Source organism: Ascaphus truei, chromosome 18, assembly GCF_040206685.1.
Source record: "Ascaphus truei isolate aAscTru1 chromosome 18, aAscTru1.hap1, whole genome shotgun sequence".
Lineage (NCBI taxonomy): Eukaryota > Metazoa > Chordata > Amphibia > Anura > Ascaphidae > Ascaphus > Ascaphus truei.
In genome coordinates, this window is record NC_134500.1 from 13,691,872 (window position 1) to 13,710,531 (window position 18,660).

The 18,660-nt window shown below is 42.1% G+C and overlaps 1 protein-coding gene across 1 annotated transcript in view; it reads left to right on the forward strand.

Annotated features, from left to right (window-relative positions):
* ATP8B4 (ATPase phospholipid transporting 8B4 (putative)) overlaps positions 1 to 18,192 on the forward strand; it is a 138,334-nt gene extending 120,142 nt beyond the window's left edge. The window contains exons 18-29 of the mRNA XM_075575622.1: positions 403 to 518; positions 929 to 1,093; positions 2,442 to 2,553; positions 3,619 to 3,724; positions 4,278 to 4,425; positions 5,859 to 6,042; positions 6,928 to 7,151; positions 12,236 to 12,319; positions 13,220 to 13,465; positions 15,399 to 15,537; positions 16,603 to 16,733; positions 17,314 to 18,192. Of these exons, the coding sequence (XP_075431737.1) occupies positions 403 to 518; positions 929 to 1,093; positions 2,442 to 2,553; positions 3,619 to 3,724; positions 4,278 to 4,425; positions 5,859 to 6,042; positions 6,928 to 7,151; positions 12,236 to 12,319; positions 13,220 to 13,465; positions 15,399 to 15,537; positions 16,603 to 16,733; positions 17,314 to 17,595 (1,937 nt within the window). The 3' untranslated portion in view covers positions 17,596 to 18,192. The remainder of the gene's footprint in view (positions 1 to 402; positions 519 to 928; positions 1,094 to 2,441; positions 2,554 to 3,618; positions 3,725 to 4,277; positions 4,426 to 5,858; positions 6,043 to 6,927; positions 7,152 to 12,235; positions 12,320 to 13,219; positions 13,466 to 15,398; positions 15,538 to 16,602; positions 16,734 to 17,313) is intronic.
* The last annotated feature ends 468 nt before the right edge of the window (positions 18,193 to 18,660 follow it).

Consider the following 18,660-nt stretch of genomic DNA (forward strand, 5'->3'; position numbering starts at 1 on the left):
TACCGAAGCTGTGCGCAAGCGGGGAGACTATAGAGCCTGTTACAAATGCGTTATTTATATCAGTTATGCACGTATAAGACGATTGCAGTACAGTACATGCATCGATACGCGGGGAAAAGGTAGTGCTTCGGTCCCATTGCGTACGTTAATGCGGGGTATGCCTGTGTTACATACATGCTCCGGTCCCATTGCGTACGTTAATGCGGGGTATGCCTGTGTTACCTAGTTACATACATGCTCCGGTCCCACTGCGTACGTTAATGCGGGGTATGCCTGTAATGCGTCTGAGGACTTCCAGTTTAATGGCGATGCAATGTAACGTGCTACGGGACATACACACACTTCTCATCAACTCCGAGGTTGCAATTTTAGTTCCTAACTGATAGTTACTTATTATTTTAGTACGAAATCCCAACGGACGTATTAAACTTTATTGCAAAGGAGCCGACACAATCTTGTTTGAAAGGCTTCATGCAAGCAGTGAAGATTTGATGTACCTAACGTCAGATCACCTTAACGTGAGTATTTCTTCCTTTTATTGACTATGAAACGTTTATTAATAGGAAGTTTTGTTTAGGACCAGCACCCCAGAAGCGTACAGGGTCAAAACCGCGAATGTCAATGGTTGTCACATATAAAGTATTGTGTTGTTTTGCAGTACAATATGGAAGAAACAAAGCATGTTAATATCCAAATTATACATTATAGGGAGAAAAGAGAAACAAAACAATGAACTAGAGGGAACAGCATGGGGCGCAGTACATGTATGCCGTGCCTAATTCCATCCCAAACATTTAGAGACCATTGCACCCACAAAAGCGTCATTTTTGCGTTTGCCCAGCATGTTGCTGAGTATAGCGTAGGTATGAATGTGTTTTTTGACCCGCTGTTCTGCTTTTCGTGAGAACGTGTCGCGTTGATTCCTCAGGAGTTTGCGGGCGAGGGGCTGCGGACTTTAGCTCTGGCGTATAAAGACCTCAGCGAAGATTATTTGAGGTGGTGGTTGAAAATCCACCACGAGGCCAGCACCGCCCTCGAGAACCGAGAGGAGCGCGTCTCCGCCGTGTACGAAGAAATAGAAAGCAATATGATGGTACGTTCTGCAGGCGATACAATGACCCCGCGCAGAGATACATGTAAAGGGGTGCGCTGGGATTACCAGGACGCGCTGGACTAACACGTACATCTGTAATTCTTTTCAGGCTCTCCATTTGATATAACATTATTAGGTGAAACAATGTGGTTTTAAATCACATAAAACTGCATCATTTTCAGGCTGAAACTTCGATGTACCCAGTTATAGTATTGTGCTGAGGAACCCCCCAAATTTCCCACGGATGCAAACATAGCACATTTGGAGCAAAGCAGCATTGATGCGCTTAGTGTCATTTCAAGGAGCAGTCAAAGCACGGCTTTAATTTTTTTAGTTTATATATATATATATATATATATATATATATATATATATATATATATATATATATATATATATGTGTGTGTTTAAAGCAGGGGGTCTCGAGCTGAACCACTTTAATTTCACCTCCGGGAAACCCCTACTTCCCGACATACTTACCTCTGAAGAAGGTGCCCGTAGCAGCTCCGGCAAGGCTAACTGGGTTTCTCGTACTGGCGGATTGAAATGTCATGTGTCACGTGGGCCAATAGGAAGCCGTGATGTCATCCGGGGCGACTTCCTATTGGCCCACGTGACTGGGACATTTAAACTGTTGAGAGATGCCGGCGCCCCATAGAGCTAAGTATCTCTGGAAGCAGGTGGTCCCCACAGCTGAACTTACTGCAGTTCAGCTCCGGAAACCCCCGGCTTAAAACCTATTTTTTTTTTTTTTTAATGCTGTGCTTGGACGTCTCATTTAATGTTGTAGTGTCCAGTTGCAATATTTCATATAAATATCCATCCCTACATGTATGTCAAAACAGCTCATCATAGTTTATTTCATTTATCAGGCTTCAAAATGATGTTGAGACAGTCATGTTAAAAATACATCATTTTTAGTTAATACGGCAAGGTAATTTGCATCTATTTTGCACCATCTCCACGCGGTTCGAATGGTCATACAGTAAGAAGCAATAGGTGAAGGGTTATAGATTTATAGAACTGAAGCTTGGTCTTAGCTTGCATTGTCTTTGCCTTCCGGAAAGCACGCGTCACATGTATCAAACTTTTTTAAAAAATATGATTTTTTTTTATGCATTTGACTCGGAAGCCAGGGGATGTTAATTCACTTAGGCCCATATCCACAAAACGGTGCTAAGCTTTAGCACCCCCTTAATCCCATTCATACGAACGTGCGCTGAGGCGTGCTAGAGCTTTGCACCCCTTTGTGGATCTGGGCCTTGGTGAGCACATGCTGCGAGCCTGCTTGATACATTGTATCTATTCACCTTGATGAATTTGGCTAATGTTTGATGTGCTCCCAAAGTTGCTAGGTGCTACCGCGATAGAAGACAAGCTGCAAGAAGGAGTCACTGATACTATTGCAAGTCTAATTTTGGCCAACATCAAGCTGTGGATTCTAACAGGAGACAAGCAGGGTAATACCATCATCTAGTGTATACATAATAAGCATATTGTTGGATGTTTAACATTGTTTCTGGTTTAAAGCTGCAGACCAAGCCATATCCTACTTTTTATTTTTTATTTTTATATAAATCAGTTCTGTACTATGAAAAAATACTTGTAGCATATTTTTTTTTAAATAAACCACTTTGAATTACATTTTTAATGTTTTATAATGTAACAAGCCTTTTTTGTTTCTATAGCAACCATTTACAAAGTCACATCCCCTTCCTCTTCGGAAACAGGCTCTGGCACACCCCTTTTTGAGCCCCGCCCTCTCTCTAGCAGAGCTTAATTGCATCTAGTGACTGCCTGGTCACATGATCTTCCCCACAGAACTTTGCATCTTTGGTCCTCTTCTGCTGCACTGACGGCCAGTTAGTGAACCCCCGAGCCGAGTCTTCGCCGATCGATTGGCAACTTAGCTAATTACTTATCATTGTGCGGATTGTATTGATGCACACATTAAAAGGGGGGGGGGGATGTTTAAAAAAAAAACGCAGCTTGAATTGCTGCGTTAAAATGATACACTCGTAATGTACTCTACACACTTAGAGCACATGGAAAACGCCCATTGACTTGAATGGGAACGTCCATGCAGTGGGGCCCAAATAGCACTATAACATTTTAATAAATAACCCCTACAGAGCAGGTCTGCATAATCATTGCCCTTTTTCTAGTCATTTCCAAACTCTGCGTTTTCAACTCCATATTTTTCCGTGCTGAAGATAGCCAGCCCTCTGAGAGAATGAGTCATTGTTTATAAATACGCCGAGCATTCCGTTCGCAGATACTTGATTGCCTTTTAACCTGTTGGTAGAATACAAAGAATACAGTGCATTGAGTTGCCTTAGATTGAATTCTACAAGAGGCAAGTTATTTGGGTCTTGTTTTGGGCACGGAATTACATTGCGCGCATATTTAGCACGGGATATGGATTACATTCAAAGTTGATGACATCAAACAAATGTCGAATGCTAGATAAGTCCGTGGGTCCTTTTTAACTTCATACTTGTTCGTATGTGACCCTTCCTCCTTAGAAACCGCCATGAATATTGGATACTCTTGCCACATGCTGACTGATGAGATGAATGATATTTTCATAGTGTCTGGCCACTCGGTGACGGAAGTGCGAGAAGAACTTAGGTAATTGAGTGTTATGATGTATCCTTTAGGCTAACAGGAGCTGAAAGGTTTAGCATGTTGTGCGTCAGGGGTATCTGCATCACAGTGAAGGCCTCTCTGACTCAGAAGCTCGTCAGCCGGCACAGACATAGGGGGTGATGTATCAAGGCAAATTTGGAGCGAAATTGACGCAAATTGCTACATTTTCATCTTGTATCAACGTATCATGTCTTTGCTCCAAGTTTTGCGCCGGGTGAGACACTTTGCGACCAGGGGAGTGTCAACAGGTGGAGTTAGATGACGCACAGATCGTAATGATATGTAGCAAACTCTGGGTCTCCGTGTGTCACCTTTTTATTAAGTTATTGCGTTTAAAAAAAAAACACCAGGTTTGAGGTGGCGTAAACATGTCTGGCCAACAATTTGCATGAAATGTAAGGAAGACGTTTCTTACCCGTAGAGTACGTGCAAGCGGAAAATGGAGCCATATGTCAAACCAAATGTCTTTATGCGCTCTTTCTCTCCGTTGATCCATTCCCACCCCCTGAGGCTCGTTGTTTTTGCTTTTTAAAAGGAAAGCCAAGGAGTGCACGTTTGGTCAAAGCCGGAGTCTTTACAACGGCCATCAGTTCTCTGAAAAGATGAGAGAAACTAACCTGGAATCGGTGTACGAGGAAACTGTGACCGGTGAATATGCCTTGGTCATAAACGGCCATAGCCTGGTAGGTGTCCTTTTCTCGTTCTTATCTCACTTTTCCACAAGGGCCAGAGGCGCCAACGACGCTGATCTTGGAGAAATGAAGATTTGTGGTAAAGTTGTGATACCTTTTAATGGACCAACATGAAAGATCTCCATGGGCGAAATGATGGCTTTCAAAGCTTTGCAAGTCCATTCCTTGGGGTTTCAGCAGCTCTGCACTCTTCAGAAGCGCTGTATGACTTCATCCATGAAGAACTCACATGGCGGTCCAATGACAGGCCATCACGGCCTCCAACACATCTACTGTACGTAATGTGAATTGGAGGAAGAAAAAGCAGGGGAGTGCTGAATATTTTTGAGTGTGCTCAGGTTTGCTGTGTTTTTCCAGAATACCTTGTTGAAGAGGAAATGTCCCAAAAAAAAAAGGCAATATTTATTTTAGTTTTTTTTTTCTTTTTAAAGTTGGTTTGAAGACTTTCACGAGACCCCCAAACTCTTAGCCCTCAGGCCGCCGAAGTAACTGATATCCGAAGAACTCGTTCAAACGCCTTGGTAACCTTTGGCTATGTTTGCAGTGGAAATTAAATTAGTAATGGTAACAATTTTTGTAACCGTTACATTGCACAATGGCCTAACGTTACATTACTCCGCTGCTTAACGCCATCAGCGCCAGGGGTGCAGAGAAATTGCGCTGCCAGGCGTTGCTGTGTCCTCCTTGGCACTGATGGGGTTAATTGGAGTTCGTCCACCTGTATTATTCTTTAAATGCCTGCGTTCAGGGAATATATCACTTGCGCGCCAGCTGATTAAGGGGAGGCTGGTCTGCAGCTGTAAGGCTGGGGTTTTTTTTTTTTTTCCCGGCTGTTGTTTGTGATTTCAAGAGCACAAACTGACCTCCAAGAAACGAAAAAGGAAAGAAGAAGAAAATAAAACGAAGTCCCAGAATCCAAAGCGATTAAAATACCTCCCGCGGGATTCCAATAAATCACGACCTTCCCGTGTTGCCAAAGTAATTTGTTTTGATTAGGAAACGTGTTTCTTGTAATAATGTCGGGTTGGAACATTACACAGTGAAGACATGGATTTTAATCAAGCGATTTCCCCTCCCTCGTTACAATTGAACTAATAGGCCAAACGATGATAAAATGTTCCACTGTGAAAAATGTAATTATAGACGAGCACAAGAAGGGAATGAAATAAAGCAGGTCCCTGTTGGAGATGTGCAAATGTTTCCTTATTTACCACTGACTCTAGTTCACCTATTCAACTTGTGGTGAGACGTAATAAAATATTGATGTATCTAATATATGCACGTATGCAAATCATGTATGCTAATGTATGTGTATAGAATTCTTATTGCAGGAGGTCTCACCATACGTTGAATAGGTTAACTAGTGTTGGTAACCAGCCGACCTCCAATATACTGACCTTGTCATATACCTCCGTTGCTCCTAGGCTCACGCACTTGAAGCAGACATGGAAAAGGATTTCCTGGAGATCGCGAGCATATGCAAGACTGTGATTTGCTGCCGAGTTACTCCTCTCCAGAAAGCTCAGGTGGTGGAGCTGGTCAAAAAGTATAAAAAAGCGGTCACTCTGGCTATAGGGGATGGTGCCAATGACATCAGCATGATAAAAAGTAAGAGAATACTTTGTGACTGACCTGTGATTGGTCACAACGATGGACAAGCCTCGTTAGTGGTGCTACACAGCTGCCCATTTGGGATTGCCAGTCAATCTGGCTGCAAACGGGGGTTGAAATGTTAGCTGCTTCTCTTGCTTCAGCAAAGGTCATGGAAAGTGAAATAGAAGCAGCTAATGTGGGACACTTCGTTAAGGGGTCAAGTCTGGGCTGTTACAAACTTACGTCAGTTCTGTACCTCGGAGAGTTGAGGGCACTGGTTTCATACAGTACATTCTGCATGTCTTTAGCATGGCCAGTGTTATCAATGTGTTTATCTATAAACAAAGCTGATCTAGTTTTCACACTTTTATGCAAAGTTCTGGATAGTTCAATATGTTTCATGTTCTTCCATAATTCAAGGCGTTAATAAACAAAGTGTAATATGATGTTGTAAAATAGAGCAGAGCCAGTGGGAGAGACAGGATGAAATCAGTGTCAGTTATTCGGTTACTCTGGGATGAGAAGCCATGTAAGTAACACTGCTTATATCCATTTATATCATGCCATCCTCAGCCCTTGGAAAGATTTAAGATAAACATTGCACCACACCTTGTTCCCATCTTACAAGCTATATGAAGTCTCTGATGTGTACTTGGGTTGTGGCCTATGGGTATTCTGTAAGAATCAGAGTTTTGCTTAATGCACACTGACACTCACTAAGGCCCAGATCCACAATCGGTGCTAAGTTTTAGCATGCCTTTACTCCCATCCATATAGTCGAGAGTAAAGAGGTGTTAAAGCTTAGCACTGTTGTGGATCGGGGCCTCAATCCCTTTGAGTTGTTGATCCGTTGCCTACTACCGTACCAACCTAACTGCTGACCTTTCCTGATATTTGCAGGTGCCCACATAGGAGTTGGCATCAGTGGGCAGGAAGGGATGCAAGCAGTTCTGGCCAGTGACTACTCCTTTGCCCAGTTTCGGTATCTGCAAAGACTTCTCCTCGTCCATGGGCGATGGTCCTATTTCCGAATGTGCAAGTTCTTGTGCTACTTCTTCTATAAAAATTTTGCCTTCACACTGGTGCACTTCTGGTTTGGCTTCTTCTGCGGGTTTTCAGCACAGGTCAGTGTGGGGCATTTATTTTCTCTACTGGGTGTTAAAATTCAGCACCATACAGGGGGCAAGTAATGGCAAACCAGTCTATCCATTGCTGCAGTGCAGTGCTACAAAGTCAATGATCAGTATGAGGGCTGTGTATCACGAAGCTTGATTTACATTTTCCTTCCTTGTATAGAGCAGTATATGCAGCATTGTACATATAATTTTTGTGGGTACAAATCCCTGCCCCATAGAGCTTACAATCTATTTTTTGTACAGGGAGATAAAGGGATTTGCCCAAGGTCACAAGGAGCTGACACCGGTATTTGAACCGGGCTCCCCTGCTTCACTCTCAGTGTTAGTCTTTCCTCACTGAGCCACTTCTTCAGCACTGTATTAAACACTATATAGCCTCTAACCATTGTTTTTCAACAGGGGTTGCTAGCAACCCTTGGTTTCCCCGAGCATCCCTAAAGGGTTCCCTGTCATTTGAAAATGGTGCCAAATACAGAAGAATGTACAATGCATCTGATCTCGGACGCGCTATTAGAGAGGGTTGGGGTTCCTTACAATGCATCTGATCTCAGACACACTATTAGAGAGGGTTGGGGTTCCTTATTATGCATCTGATCTCAGACGCGCTATTAGAGAGGGTTGGGGTTCCGCAAAATTTCACCATAGAAATATAAGGTTCTTTAAGCCAAAAAAACACTGCTACCTAAAGGCTGGAATAGGAATCAGTTTATAACAAAGTGCTATACTAAATAAAACAGCCTAATAGCTGAATAACGCATTCCCACTTGGATTGCCTCTTTAAATGATTTTTTTTAAATAAAAATGACTTGTTGGTTAGCCATAGTAACTGCCGGTTTGGAATTCCTGCTCCAAAATGTTCCTCTAGTTAGCAAGGGGAGACTGGTTTATAGAGCACAAGTAGAGGGTTGAGTTGTAATTAAAATAAGTATAAGCTTCAGCTTGCTACAGATGTAGCAGACGTTATTGCAGCTGTTAACGCAGGGACGGGCAACTCCAGTCCTCAAGGGCCACCAACAGGTCAGGTTTTCAGGATATCCCTGCTTCAGCACAGGTGGCTCAATCAGTGGCTTAGTCAACTGAGCCACTGATTGAGACACCTGTGCTGAAGCTATGATATCCTGAAAACCTGACTTGTTGGTGGCGCTTGAGGACTGGAGTTGTCTGTCCCTGCGTTAATGCAATGCGTTGTATTAACCCGAGATTTAACGTAGCGCCATTGAAAACAAAGGTAAAGCACGCGTCAGGCCCTACATGTCAAACGTAGGGCATTTTTTGTGCGTTAACAAAGTAATAACACCAGCTACATCTGTATCTGTTTTTTTTTTTTTCCCCTCAGAAAACAATGTCTGCTCGTCGTTTGTTAACGATCGCACCTCACAGATTAAAACTGATCTCCATGAAGTCTGGATATAGTTATCCAATTAGAGAAAGAATTGTCTTTTGCCAAACAGTTTAAAAAAAAAAACAAAGATCTCAGTGGGTGGTTTTTTTTAAATGAAATTAAGTTGGCGTGAGTTATCAGCAGAAACTTTCTAATAGGCAAATATAGAATTCTAGTAGCTGTATTGGTCAGTAAGAAAATGAAATACTTGGCATTTAATAATACATTTTATAGGATCAAGATGTAACATTTACTTAGTGCTTAGTTGCGTAGTAAAAAATAAATTGGACTTTGGAAAGTCATCCTATTTCCTTGTGCCTCAGGCAACAAAATCCTGATTGTAAGCTCTTCCGGCAAGGACTTATTGTGTCTGCAACACTGTCACCACTACAGTATATCTGAAAAGAAATGATATTTGTATATACAAAGCCTATTCAGGGTTGATTCTTTCCTTTCCATGTTTATTCTAGTCATGTCCAGCAATTAAAATGTGTACATTTATTTATTTATCAAATATTTTACTGGGAAAAATACATTGAATCGTGTCCTGTATATTTTTGGCCGCTTAAAAATGGCTACCGTTCTCGCTTGACAGGCAGGGTGTGAAACCATAGCTGCACTGACGCAACTATGCCCTTTTTAACATGGCTATCGCCACTTTTTTTTTTTTTTTATACCAGCATCAAAACAAAACAAAAAAATCATAATTTACCTAAAAAGCTCTTAGTTATGTTATCATCTTCATTTAAAACAGCTGGAGGTTTTCTTAAATGTTTACAGTACAAACAAGAGGAAAATACGAACCTCATTTGCATTTTGCCAACCTAGGTTTTTCAGAGTGTGTATGGAGCAGGGGCGACAAAATCCAGTCCTCAAGGGCCACCAACAGGACAGGTTTTCAGGATAGCTCTGCCTCAGCACAGGTGGCTCAATCATCCCCAGCTTCAGCACAGGTGGGGCAATCAGCCCCAGCTTTAGCACAGGTGGCTCAATCAGCCCCAGCTTCAGATATCCTGAAAACCAGACCTGTTGGTGGCCCTTGAGGACTGGAGTTAGCCACCCCTGGTATAAAGCGTCAGAACTTCACAGATGTCCAATACCGGCGCTGTTCGTTCATGACTACTGTACATCGACTGAGTTTTATTTCCTCTGCTTTATGCCAGGGTTTAGTTTTTTTTAATGTGCTGTAGGATCTCGATCTCTTTAGTGATCACTTGCATGGATTTATATGTATGTTTATATAACACCGCAAACGCAGCAGAGTTATAATTCGAGATTCCGCTTTTCTTGGTTTATTTTTGGTGCGTTTAATTTTTTATTTTTTTTCCTGTGTTTTTCATTATTTTTTTTTATTTTTTTTTTTACAAATCTGGGTTTATCTGTGTTAACAGTGGAACAAGATTGACTCACATTTGAATGTGGTGTTTATCTGGGTAATTTGTTTAGTTTCCATACTTCCTATGGTTTGCCTTTGTGTCCTTTCTGTGGCTGGGTTGCTACAGAAAGTGTAATTCAATAAGAAATGATGCTTCACTTGCCGTTTTTATCCATTTTAAAGCAACAATCCATGCTTTTTTTTGTATTTTTTATTTAACATGAGATTGAGGCAGGGGGTCTCCGGAACTGAACCCCATTAATTTCAGCTTTGGGGACCCCCTGCTTCCAGAGATACAGACATCCGTAGGGGATGCCAGTAGCCGCTCTGCTTGACTATCAGGGTTCACGTAATGGCGGAGTTTCAAAGCTCCCGCACCTCGCGGGCCAATAGAATGCCGTGACGTCATCAGGTGCGGCTTCCTATTCGCCCGCGTGACGCGGGAACTGTAAACCTTAAACTCCAGCTATCCCAGCCGTAGCTGCAACCTGCACCCCCTGCGGAGATAAGTATCTCTGGAAGCAGGGGGGTCCGCAGAGCTGAAATTAACGGGGTTCAGAACCGAAGACCCCCTACTTCAAAGCTGTATTTTAAAAAAATTCAAGCGTTAAAAGAGCATGAATTACTCTTTTAACCAGAAGTGCAAGACGATTAGTCGGTGTTGTTTTTTGGTTACAACCTGAAACCGGAATCCCTAATTATAATACAGAGAGTGCAGGGGGGTAATATACAAAGTTACACAAGTGTATTACACATGAAGTACACAAAATAAATTAGGAAGTCTCTGAACACAGGGATTCCGCCTAAAGAGGCAGGGGTCTCCGGAGCTGATCCGCATTCATTTCAACTCCGGGGAGCCCGCTTCCCGAGAGAATTAGATTCCGATTGTGCACCCCTGGGGAACAATATGATGGTGCACCTCGGGGGAACAATATGATGGTGCACCCCAGGGGAACAATATGACGATGCACCCCGGGGGAACAATATGATGGTGCACCCCGGGGGAACAATATGACAGTGCACCCCGGGGGAACAATATGACAGTGCACCCCGGGGGAACAATATGACGATGCACCCCGGGGGAACAATATGACGATGCACCCCGGGGGAACAATATGACGGTGCACCCCGGGGGAACAATATGACGGTGCACCCCGGGGGAACAATATGATGGTGCACCCCGGGGGAACAATATGATGGTGCACCCCGGGGGAACAATATGATGGTGCACCCTGGGGGAACAATATGACGATGCACCCCGGGGGAACAATATGATGGTGCAGCCCGGGGGAACAATATGATGGTGTTAACACTGAACCTTTAAACCTGCATGAAGAACCGTGTAAGAATCTCAGGAAGCAGGAGATCCCTGTTCAGCTACGTAGACCCCCTCCCCCAGATTCCCACCTAGGGGGGAATTCCCTCCCATACATTTTCCATTAAAGCAGCAATACTACACCCCCCCCATGCTTTTTTTCGTATTATTATTTTATATATAAAGCATGTGACAATATATAATTCTATATTCTTACTGTATGCTGGCAATCATTTGGTGCTCCTGTTATAAATCTGTCAAAATCTTCATTGTGTCACTAACATAATGCTTCAGTCAGTGTAAGGCCGCACTTATAATGGCGGTGCGCGCGATGGTGCGTGTCGCCGGAACAAACATGCAGAGCAATGAAGGTGCACACAGTGCGCGCGAACACCGTGTCCAGGCGCGCGATTTCTGCACAGATTTCCCAAATTGATCTCCCTGGGCGACGGCCGCGTCACGTTAGTGGTTCATCCAATGAGGGCGAACCGTTCACGTGATGTCACGGCCACTCGGCAGCTACAATGGATCCTTATATTACTACGGTAAGATTGTCTATTGTTACAGTTTACAGCTCAAACTGCTGGGAACATTAGCAACAAATAATCACAAGTCGGAAAGTGTTGCAAAGATCTTGCACTGCTTGGGAGGTGGGTTAAATCCTGCTGTAGAAATCAAAAGAAGCTTTAAAACCCATTAAAAATGGCAATAAGAGTCGAATAATAAAAAAATGACAAATACATTAAGTTTTATGCAATACTACCGCACTGATTTATTTAAAAGAACCCATACAAGATGTCATGTTTTGCTGCATTAAAATCTAAACGATTTCATTCTTCTATCAGACTATTGAATAGAATCTTGCACACGAAAGATGTATTAGGGTTTTCAGCGCTTTTTGGTAATGTTACAATGTTTCCTGCCTGTATAGAAAAACCTAACACCAACATGTCCAGGAAATCAGAGCGCGCACACTTGATATATTTTCTCTTTTTTTTCAGACCGTCTACGACCAGTGGTTTATTACTCTTTTCAATATTGTTTATACGTCTCTTCCTGTGCTGGCAATGGGATTATTTGATCAGGTAAACAGTTTATTTGACATGTAATTTAACTAAGTCCTAATGGCCTGTACAGTCATTCTTGAAAGGAAAGAATCTTGTAGCTTTAAAACTTACTTGGCTTTTTATTTTTGGGAGTTGCTGGGTGGGTATGTCGCACGGGGCATTTAAATGGCAGCATTTTGGAGTCTGGAGGTGATGGAAAGTCAGAGTATCTGAGCAGTGAACTTGAAGCCCGCATCTCTGTAGCCGTATGATGCAAAGGGCTAGTCGTAGAAAACGGCAAACATGTACGTCTCTTAAACAGCCATATTCATACATTTTCAGTTTTTGGGATAAATACATTGGTCTAATGCTGGCGTGCTCAACAGAAATCCTCAAGCCCCCCGCCCCCCCCCCCCCCCCCAACAGGGCAGGTTTTAAGGATATCCCTTCTTCAGCACAGGTGGCTCAATCAGTGACTCGGTCAAAGACTGAGCCACCTGTGCTGAAGCAGGAATTGATTGAGCCACTTGTGCTGAAAGCAAGGGATATCCTGAAAACCTGACCTGTTTGGGGCTGGAGTTGAGCACTCCTGGATTAATGAAACAACTCAATTTTGCATCTTTCGATCGCCAGGTCCTACTATTCATTTATTATTATTTTTTTATTTTTTAAAGAAACAGCTATAAATGATTTAAAATCTGCTTTTCTATTGCCCAGCAATACCTCATACACAGCAATGCAATAAATAATGCCACCTGCTTCACATGTTCTCTCCAGCCCTGATATGGTTAATAACCTGTCTTTTTGTTTACAGATTAATTTTTTATATTGAATAACGCCAGATTTGCCGACATATTATTATTATTTTTTAATTGTTATTTTACTTTTTATTTGTCGGTATTTCACTAATTATTTAAAAACTTTTGGACTTTTTCGCAGGATGTGAACGAGCAAAGTTGTATGGATTACACCAAACTCTACGAGCCAGGGCAGCTTAACCTCCTGTTCAACAAACGCCGTTTTTTTATCTGTATAGCGCACGGAATCTATACCTCTTTCGCCTTGTTCTTCATCCCCTTCGGTGCATTCTTTAACACCGCCGGTGAAGACGGCGAGCACATCGCCGACTACCAGTCTTTTGCCGTCACTGTTGCCACCAGTCTGGTTATAGTGGTCAGCGTCCAGGTAATGTACATGCTTTACCCGTGGGGTTTGGGAGGGCCTCACTCCAATCATTCTCCGCCACCTCCCCACCCTGTCGCCAGAACCGGAAACAGAAGGGTTCATTTAAATAAATAAAATAAATTTGAAAGCCCAAATATTTGTTTCCACTGACACTTTACTACCAAAATGCCATTATTTCCATGAGGTATTAAAAGTGCTTTGCCTCTCACGTATCAATATGTAGCAAGTACAATACGTGGGACCTTTTTTTTCCTGTTCACCAACAATGTTGAATTAGTGACCGAGCTGACAGTCTAAAAGCAAGAAACACCGGTCTTTGAATGGGCCCACTGCCTCCATACTTCCGTGCCCCATGCTTTCCTGTACAAGCTGTGTAATTCAGTTGGCAAACGCTCTAGGAAACCCATGCTAAAATTGATAGGGAGCTAAAAGTGACACTTCCACTGGGGGTTTATTTGTATGCTACTGCCCAGAATTCTTGTCGGCAGCTTGACACACTGTATGATACATGACGATGGGGTGAACGAAACAGGTTTGGGGACCTTTTGTAATACATGCAGATACACTCACGGGTATTCTGTCATTGTTGTAAAGTTCATTAAGATATCAGTTGCATGCTTGAAAAAATAAAATTATATATATATATATTCCTGTATATTCATTTGCATGTCTTAGACAGGTCTGCAACCCTGTCTTTCACCATTATCACCCAGCAAACAGCACTTCCACTGCAGCAAGGGATTCTGGGAAATGACATGCAAATGAGCACACAGTGCCACTTTTCATTTCCCAGAATCCCTTGCTGCAGTGGAAGTGCTGTTTGCTGGGTGATAATGGTGAAAGACAGGGTTGCAGACCTGTCTAAGACATTCAAATGAATATACAGGAATATTTACAGTTGCTTTATGCTTTACTGTGGAGGGTTTTAGTCACTTTTTTTACCCACCATAACCTTAATAGTCGTGGTATATATATATATATATATATATATATATATATATATATATATATATATATATATATAACAAATTGGAGTAGCGCCTTAGGAAGCTTGATAAGGATAAATCAGCTGTGTAAATCAGATAGAGTTAACAAGGCTATTGACCAAAGAATCCCCAAAAGGTCGAATTTGTGATAAAAACAACTGAAATCTATAGCAAAAATAAAAAATATGAAACATAAAAAATTAAATAAATACCAGATGTCAGTTGAAATTCCAAAAAATGTACTTAGTCCACTGGAGTTTTTCTACCCGTATATAAGGATCACCAAATCCCAAGGATATCTGCAGAAAACAAGAAGAAAAAACAGGCGCACTCCTAGTGTGATAAAGTATAAAACAGTATTTATGGGATTGTAAAATATAAAAAGCGCACTCACAAACAGAGTAAAAATAATAGCATTTATGAGATATACTCAATCGCCTTGAAGCTGTGAAGGGAATGTATCAGCCTGTCCCGTTAGTGCCACCTCTGGTGTATCCCTTGGTTCAGCAAGGTGCACTGGAGCCACCGCAGCCAGATGATGTAATAATCAGCAACACGGTCAGAGACTCCCTCCAGATACACCTCCCACAGCTCTCACTGCTCACCAGCAGGCAACTGCAAAACCGGAAGCGACAGCATTCCCAAGCAAAATAGCAACAGCTCCAAGGTACTCACGCCGTTCGTGCAGCAATGTCAGCCACAAACTCGCCTCTTTGGGAAACGCCCTACGTGTTTCTTCACTAAGGACTTCGTCAGGGGAGCAGAGCCATTTAAGTTGCAATTGGTGAATGGGGCTGAGAGGTATCTTCCAGTGTCGGAAGGTGTTTCCTAAGGTAGCATTGCTTAGTAAATATGGGCCTAATTAGGGAATAGAGCCAATCTCTTCTTCTTGGAGGTGGAAGTTTCCGAATGCAAAGTGACTTGTATTTTTTATGTTCTGATTGCAGATTGGCTTGGATACCAGTTACTGGACGGCCATCAATCATTTCTACATCTGGGGCAGCTTGGCGGTGTATTTCTCTATTTTATTTGCGATGCACAGTGATGGTATTTTTGATATATTCCCCAGCCATTTCCCTTTCGTAGGTAAGTCCCGCCTTCTTGTAGCCGCTGGTAGAATTAGGCACAATCTGGATAATAACAATAAAAATGTGCTTTTCGAGGCCAGTCTTATATACATCGATCCTTTCTGCTGTTCTGTACCACGGGTGTTAGGCCAGCAGTTGCACTGCATAATTTCTCGAATTTCATGGCATCAGTACCTTGCTCTTGTTTACAGAAACGATCATTAGCTTTGTGCATCTCCTCAGCCACCTACACGTATGATAAGTGGTCTAAAAGACTATATTCTGTAGCTGCAAAGGCTGTATGTATTTCATATGTAGAGAGGAGCATCCAGTAAAGTAAACAGTACAGTGTGTGTGTGTGTGTGTGTGTGTGTGTGTGTGTGTGTGTGTGTGTGTGTGTGTGTGTGTGTGTGTGTGTGTGTGTGTGTGTGTGTGTGTGTGTGCGCAACAAAACAACAGATGCATTGTAAGGAACCCCAACCCTCTCTAATAGCGCATCTGTGATCAGATGCATTTGGCACCATTTTCAAATGACCTGAAAATTGCAGAGAATCCTTTAGGGATGCTGGGGAAACCAAGGGGTCCTAGGAACCCCTGTTGAAAAACAGTGATGTCGAGTATGTGTCAATGTCTAAAGGGACTTCTAAAGATACTGAGTGTTACAGGCCCAAGTCCCAGCTCTACAGAGCTTACAGTCTCATTTTTGGTGCCTAAGACAGGAGGAGAACACGTGAATGTACAAGCTAACAAGTAGGTGATAATAGGTTTTAGACCAGGACCATTCACTTCAAAGAGTGCGGTTACTACTGACTTTGCTCATATTCTGCTCCACTGGCATTAGCCAGCGATATTGGGCGTGCTCACACCAATCAGAAGGCAAGATTAGAGAATGAAATCCTCAATATATCAACTAAAATGGGAATTAATAATAGATGTACATTTTATGTCTCACCCTTAGTAATGTACATCACATATGAGACTTAATAAACACGTGTTGAGGAGAGTTGTACCTGTACATGTGCGCACTATGTAGATCCACTTTTATTGATGACACAATTACATTGTTACCCCTCTGTATCAACAGGAAATGCCAGAAATTCTTTGAGTCAAAAAAGTGTTTGGCTTGTTATCGTCTTGACCACTGTGATTTGTGTCATGCCCGTGCTATCATTCAGGTTTCTGAAGGTGGATTTGAGCCCAACACTAAGTGATAAGGTAAGAGTGATCATTTTAACCCACGCTGTGCTAGAGAGGATTCAGCACTTTTCAGAAATAGATAGGTCAACTCAACATTTGTTTCGTTTTGGATTTTTTCCCATTGATTTTAAACCCCTTTGCCATCATGGGGGTGCAAGATGGTTAAAATTATCTAGATGTCTTTAGGGTTTAAAAAAAAAACGTATTCTGGCCTTAGAGACAGAAATACTGGAGATAGGGTGCAGGTGGCTGACGTCATGGGTGTCCCGGTCTGCAGTTGAAGCTTAAAGGTTGTCTGGGATTGTTGACATCAGTGTGTGTTCACACCACATAGCGGAGAATTGGTGAAGGAATTATTATGACAGGGACAGAAATACATAGAAAAGATGGTTATGTATTATACTTGCTCCTGATGCTGGGCTTAAGGTTTTGGAAACCAATGAGAACTCGAATTTGGTTCATAAACGAATACATTGAAACAGAAGTAACCCCGTTGCTCTCAAGACCCGAACAATCTGAGCACACAGGTTGACCATCGCTTTAGATATTTGACTAAAATATAATTATTATTTTTTTCAATTATTTTTTTCTCTCCAAGGTCCGATATTTGCAGCAGGCTAAGAAGAGGCGGAAACCATTGGAGCATCATATGCGTAGGGTGCACAGAACAAGTTCCAGAAGGTCTGGATATGCCTTTGCTCACCAAGAAGGTTACGGGGAACTTATTACCTCTGGAAAAAACATGCGTTTGAACAACCCACAAGCCTCCTCGGGCACAGCAAAAACCATGCTTAGCAGCACCAGCTGGATAGAAAATTTACGAAAGAAGACAGCCGAGAATTTTAACAGTTTCAGCAGTGACAAAACTTCGAAATTGTGAAGTCAAAAATCATTTGGAACAATATTTGTCTTTTCTGTTGTTTTTCGTTGAGCTGTGGCCATATCTTTGCACTGTATTCCTCGTTCGGTGAGGGTGAAGATCGGGGTCTTCAGAAAACGATTGACACCCGCCTTATAAAGAAATTCCAAGGATGTCCTAGATGCTGAACATGTAACATTGCTCATCAGAACACCAAAACGCTCTTCCGCTCGTCATAAAACGGGTTCTCTCGAAACATACGAGTCCCCAACATTTCTCCAGGCATAACTTTGCCCCATCCAGAATATTTACAGAACTGGATCCTGTGAAGGGGGGGGACAGCCAGCTACCCTTGAACATTAACACAGCACTGTAGAATTAATCTTTTTTTTTTATGACCAACAACTGTTTTAAAAACAAAAAAAAATCTTTCATTGAATGTCAAAAGCATTGGTTGATAACCATGGACAATCCACCAGGCATTTAAATGTTTTGGAATGTTTAACTGTAGTTCTTCTAGGTAAAGCTTCTTAAATGACATTAATGTGCAAAAAAAAAAAATGGTAAACAAGGTACAATACTTATTTCAGTTGGATCATTTCCTGCTGGTGATGCAAACGTGACACCGCCATTTTTTTCTATTCCCAATTTACCATTGAATCTTCAAGGCGTAGCACCTGTACATTTTCGGTTTCAAGAGTTTTTTTTTTATTATTTTTATTTTCATTGAATGCCTTTGAAACAGTGAGAAATGTATTGAACTTAGAATAACACTGCTCATATTCTTTTATTTATCCTCGGAATTCTACCAGGGCGGGAGAGGCCCGCAACGCTTTGGGTGGGATCTGTTACTCCCTACATGGCGTCATCGCTCATAACCTAAATTACCTTACTCTTTAAAGGGCCTTTATTGCAAAGCACAGTCATATGTTAGAGGCCCTTTCAGCAGATGAGTGTTTAACAGCACAATAAAATATCATGTATTTTTATATCCTTCCTTACTACTTTTACGCTTGCTGCTTATATAGTTATTTTTGTGATGTACAGTAGATGTTCTGTTAAGAAGCAGTGTATATTACCGGTATG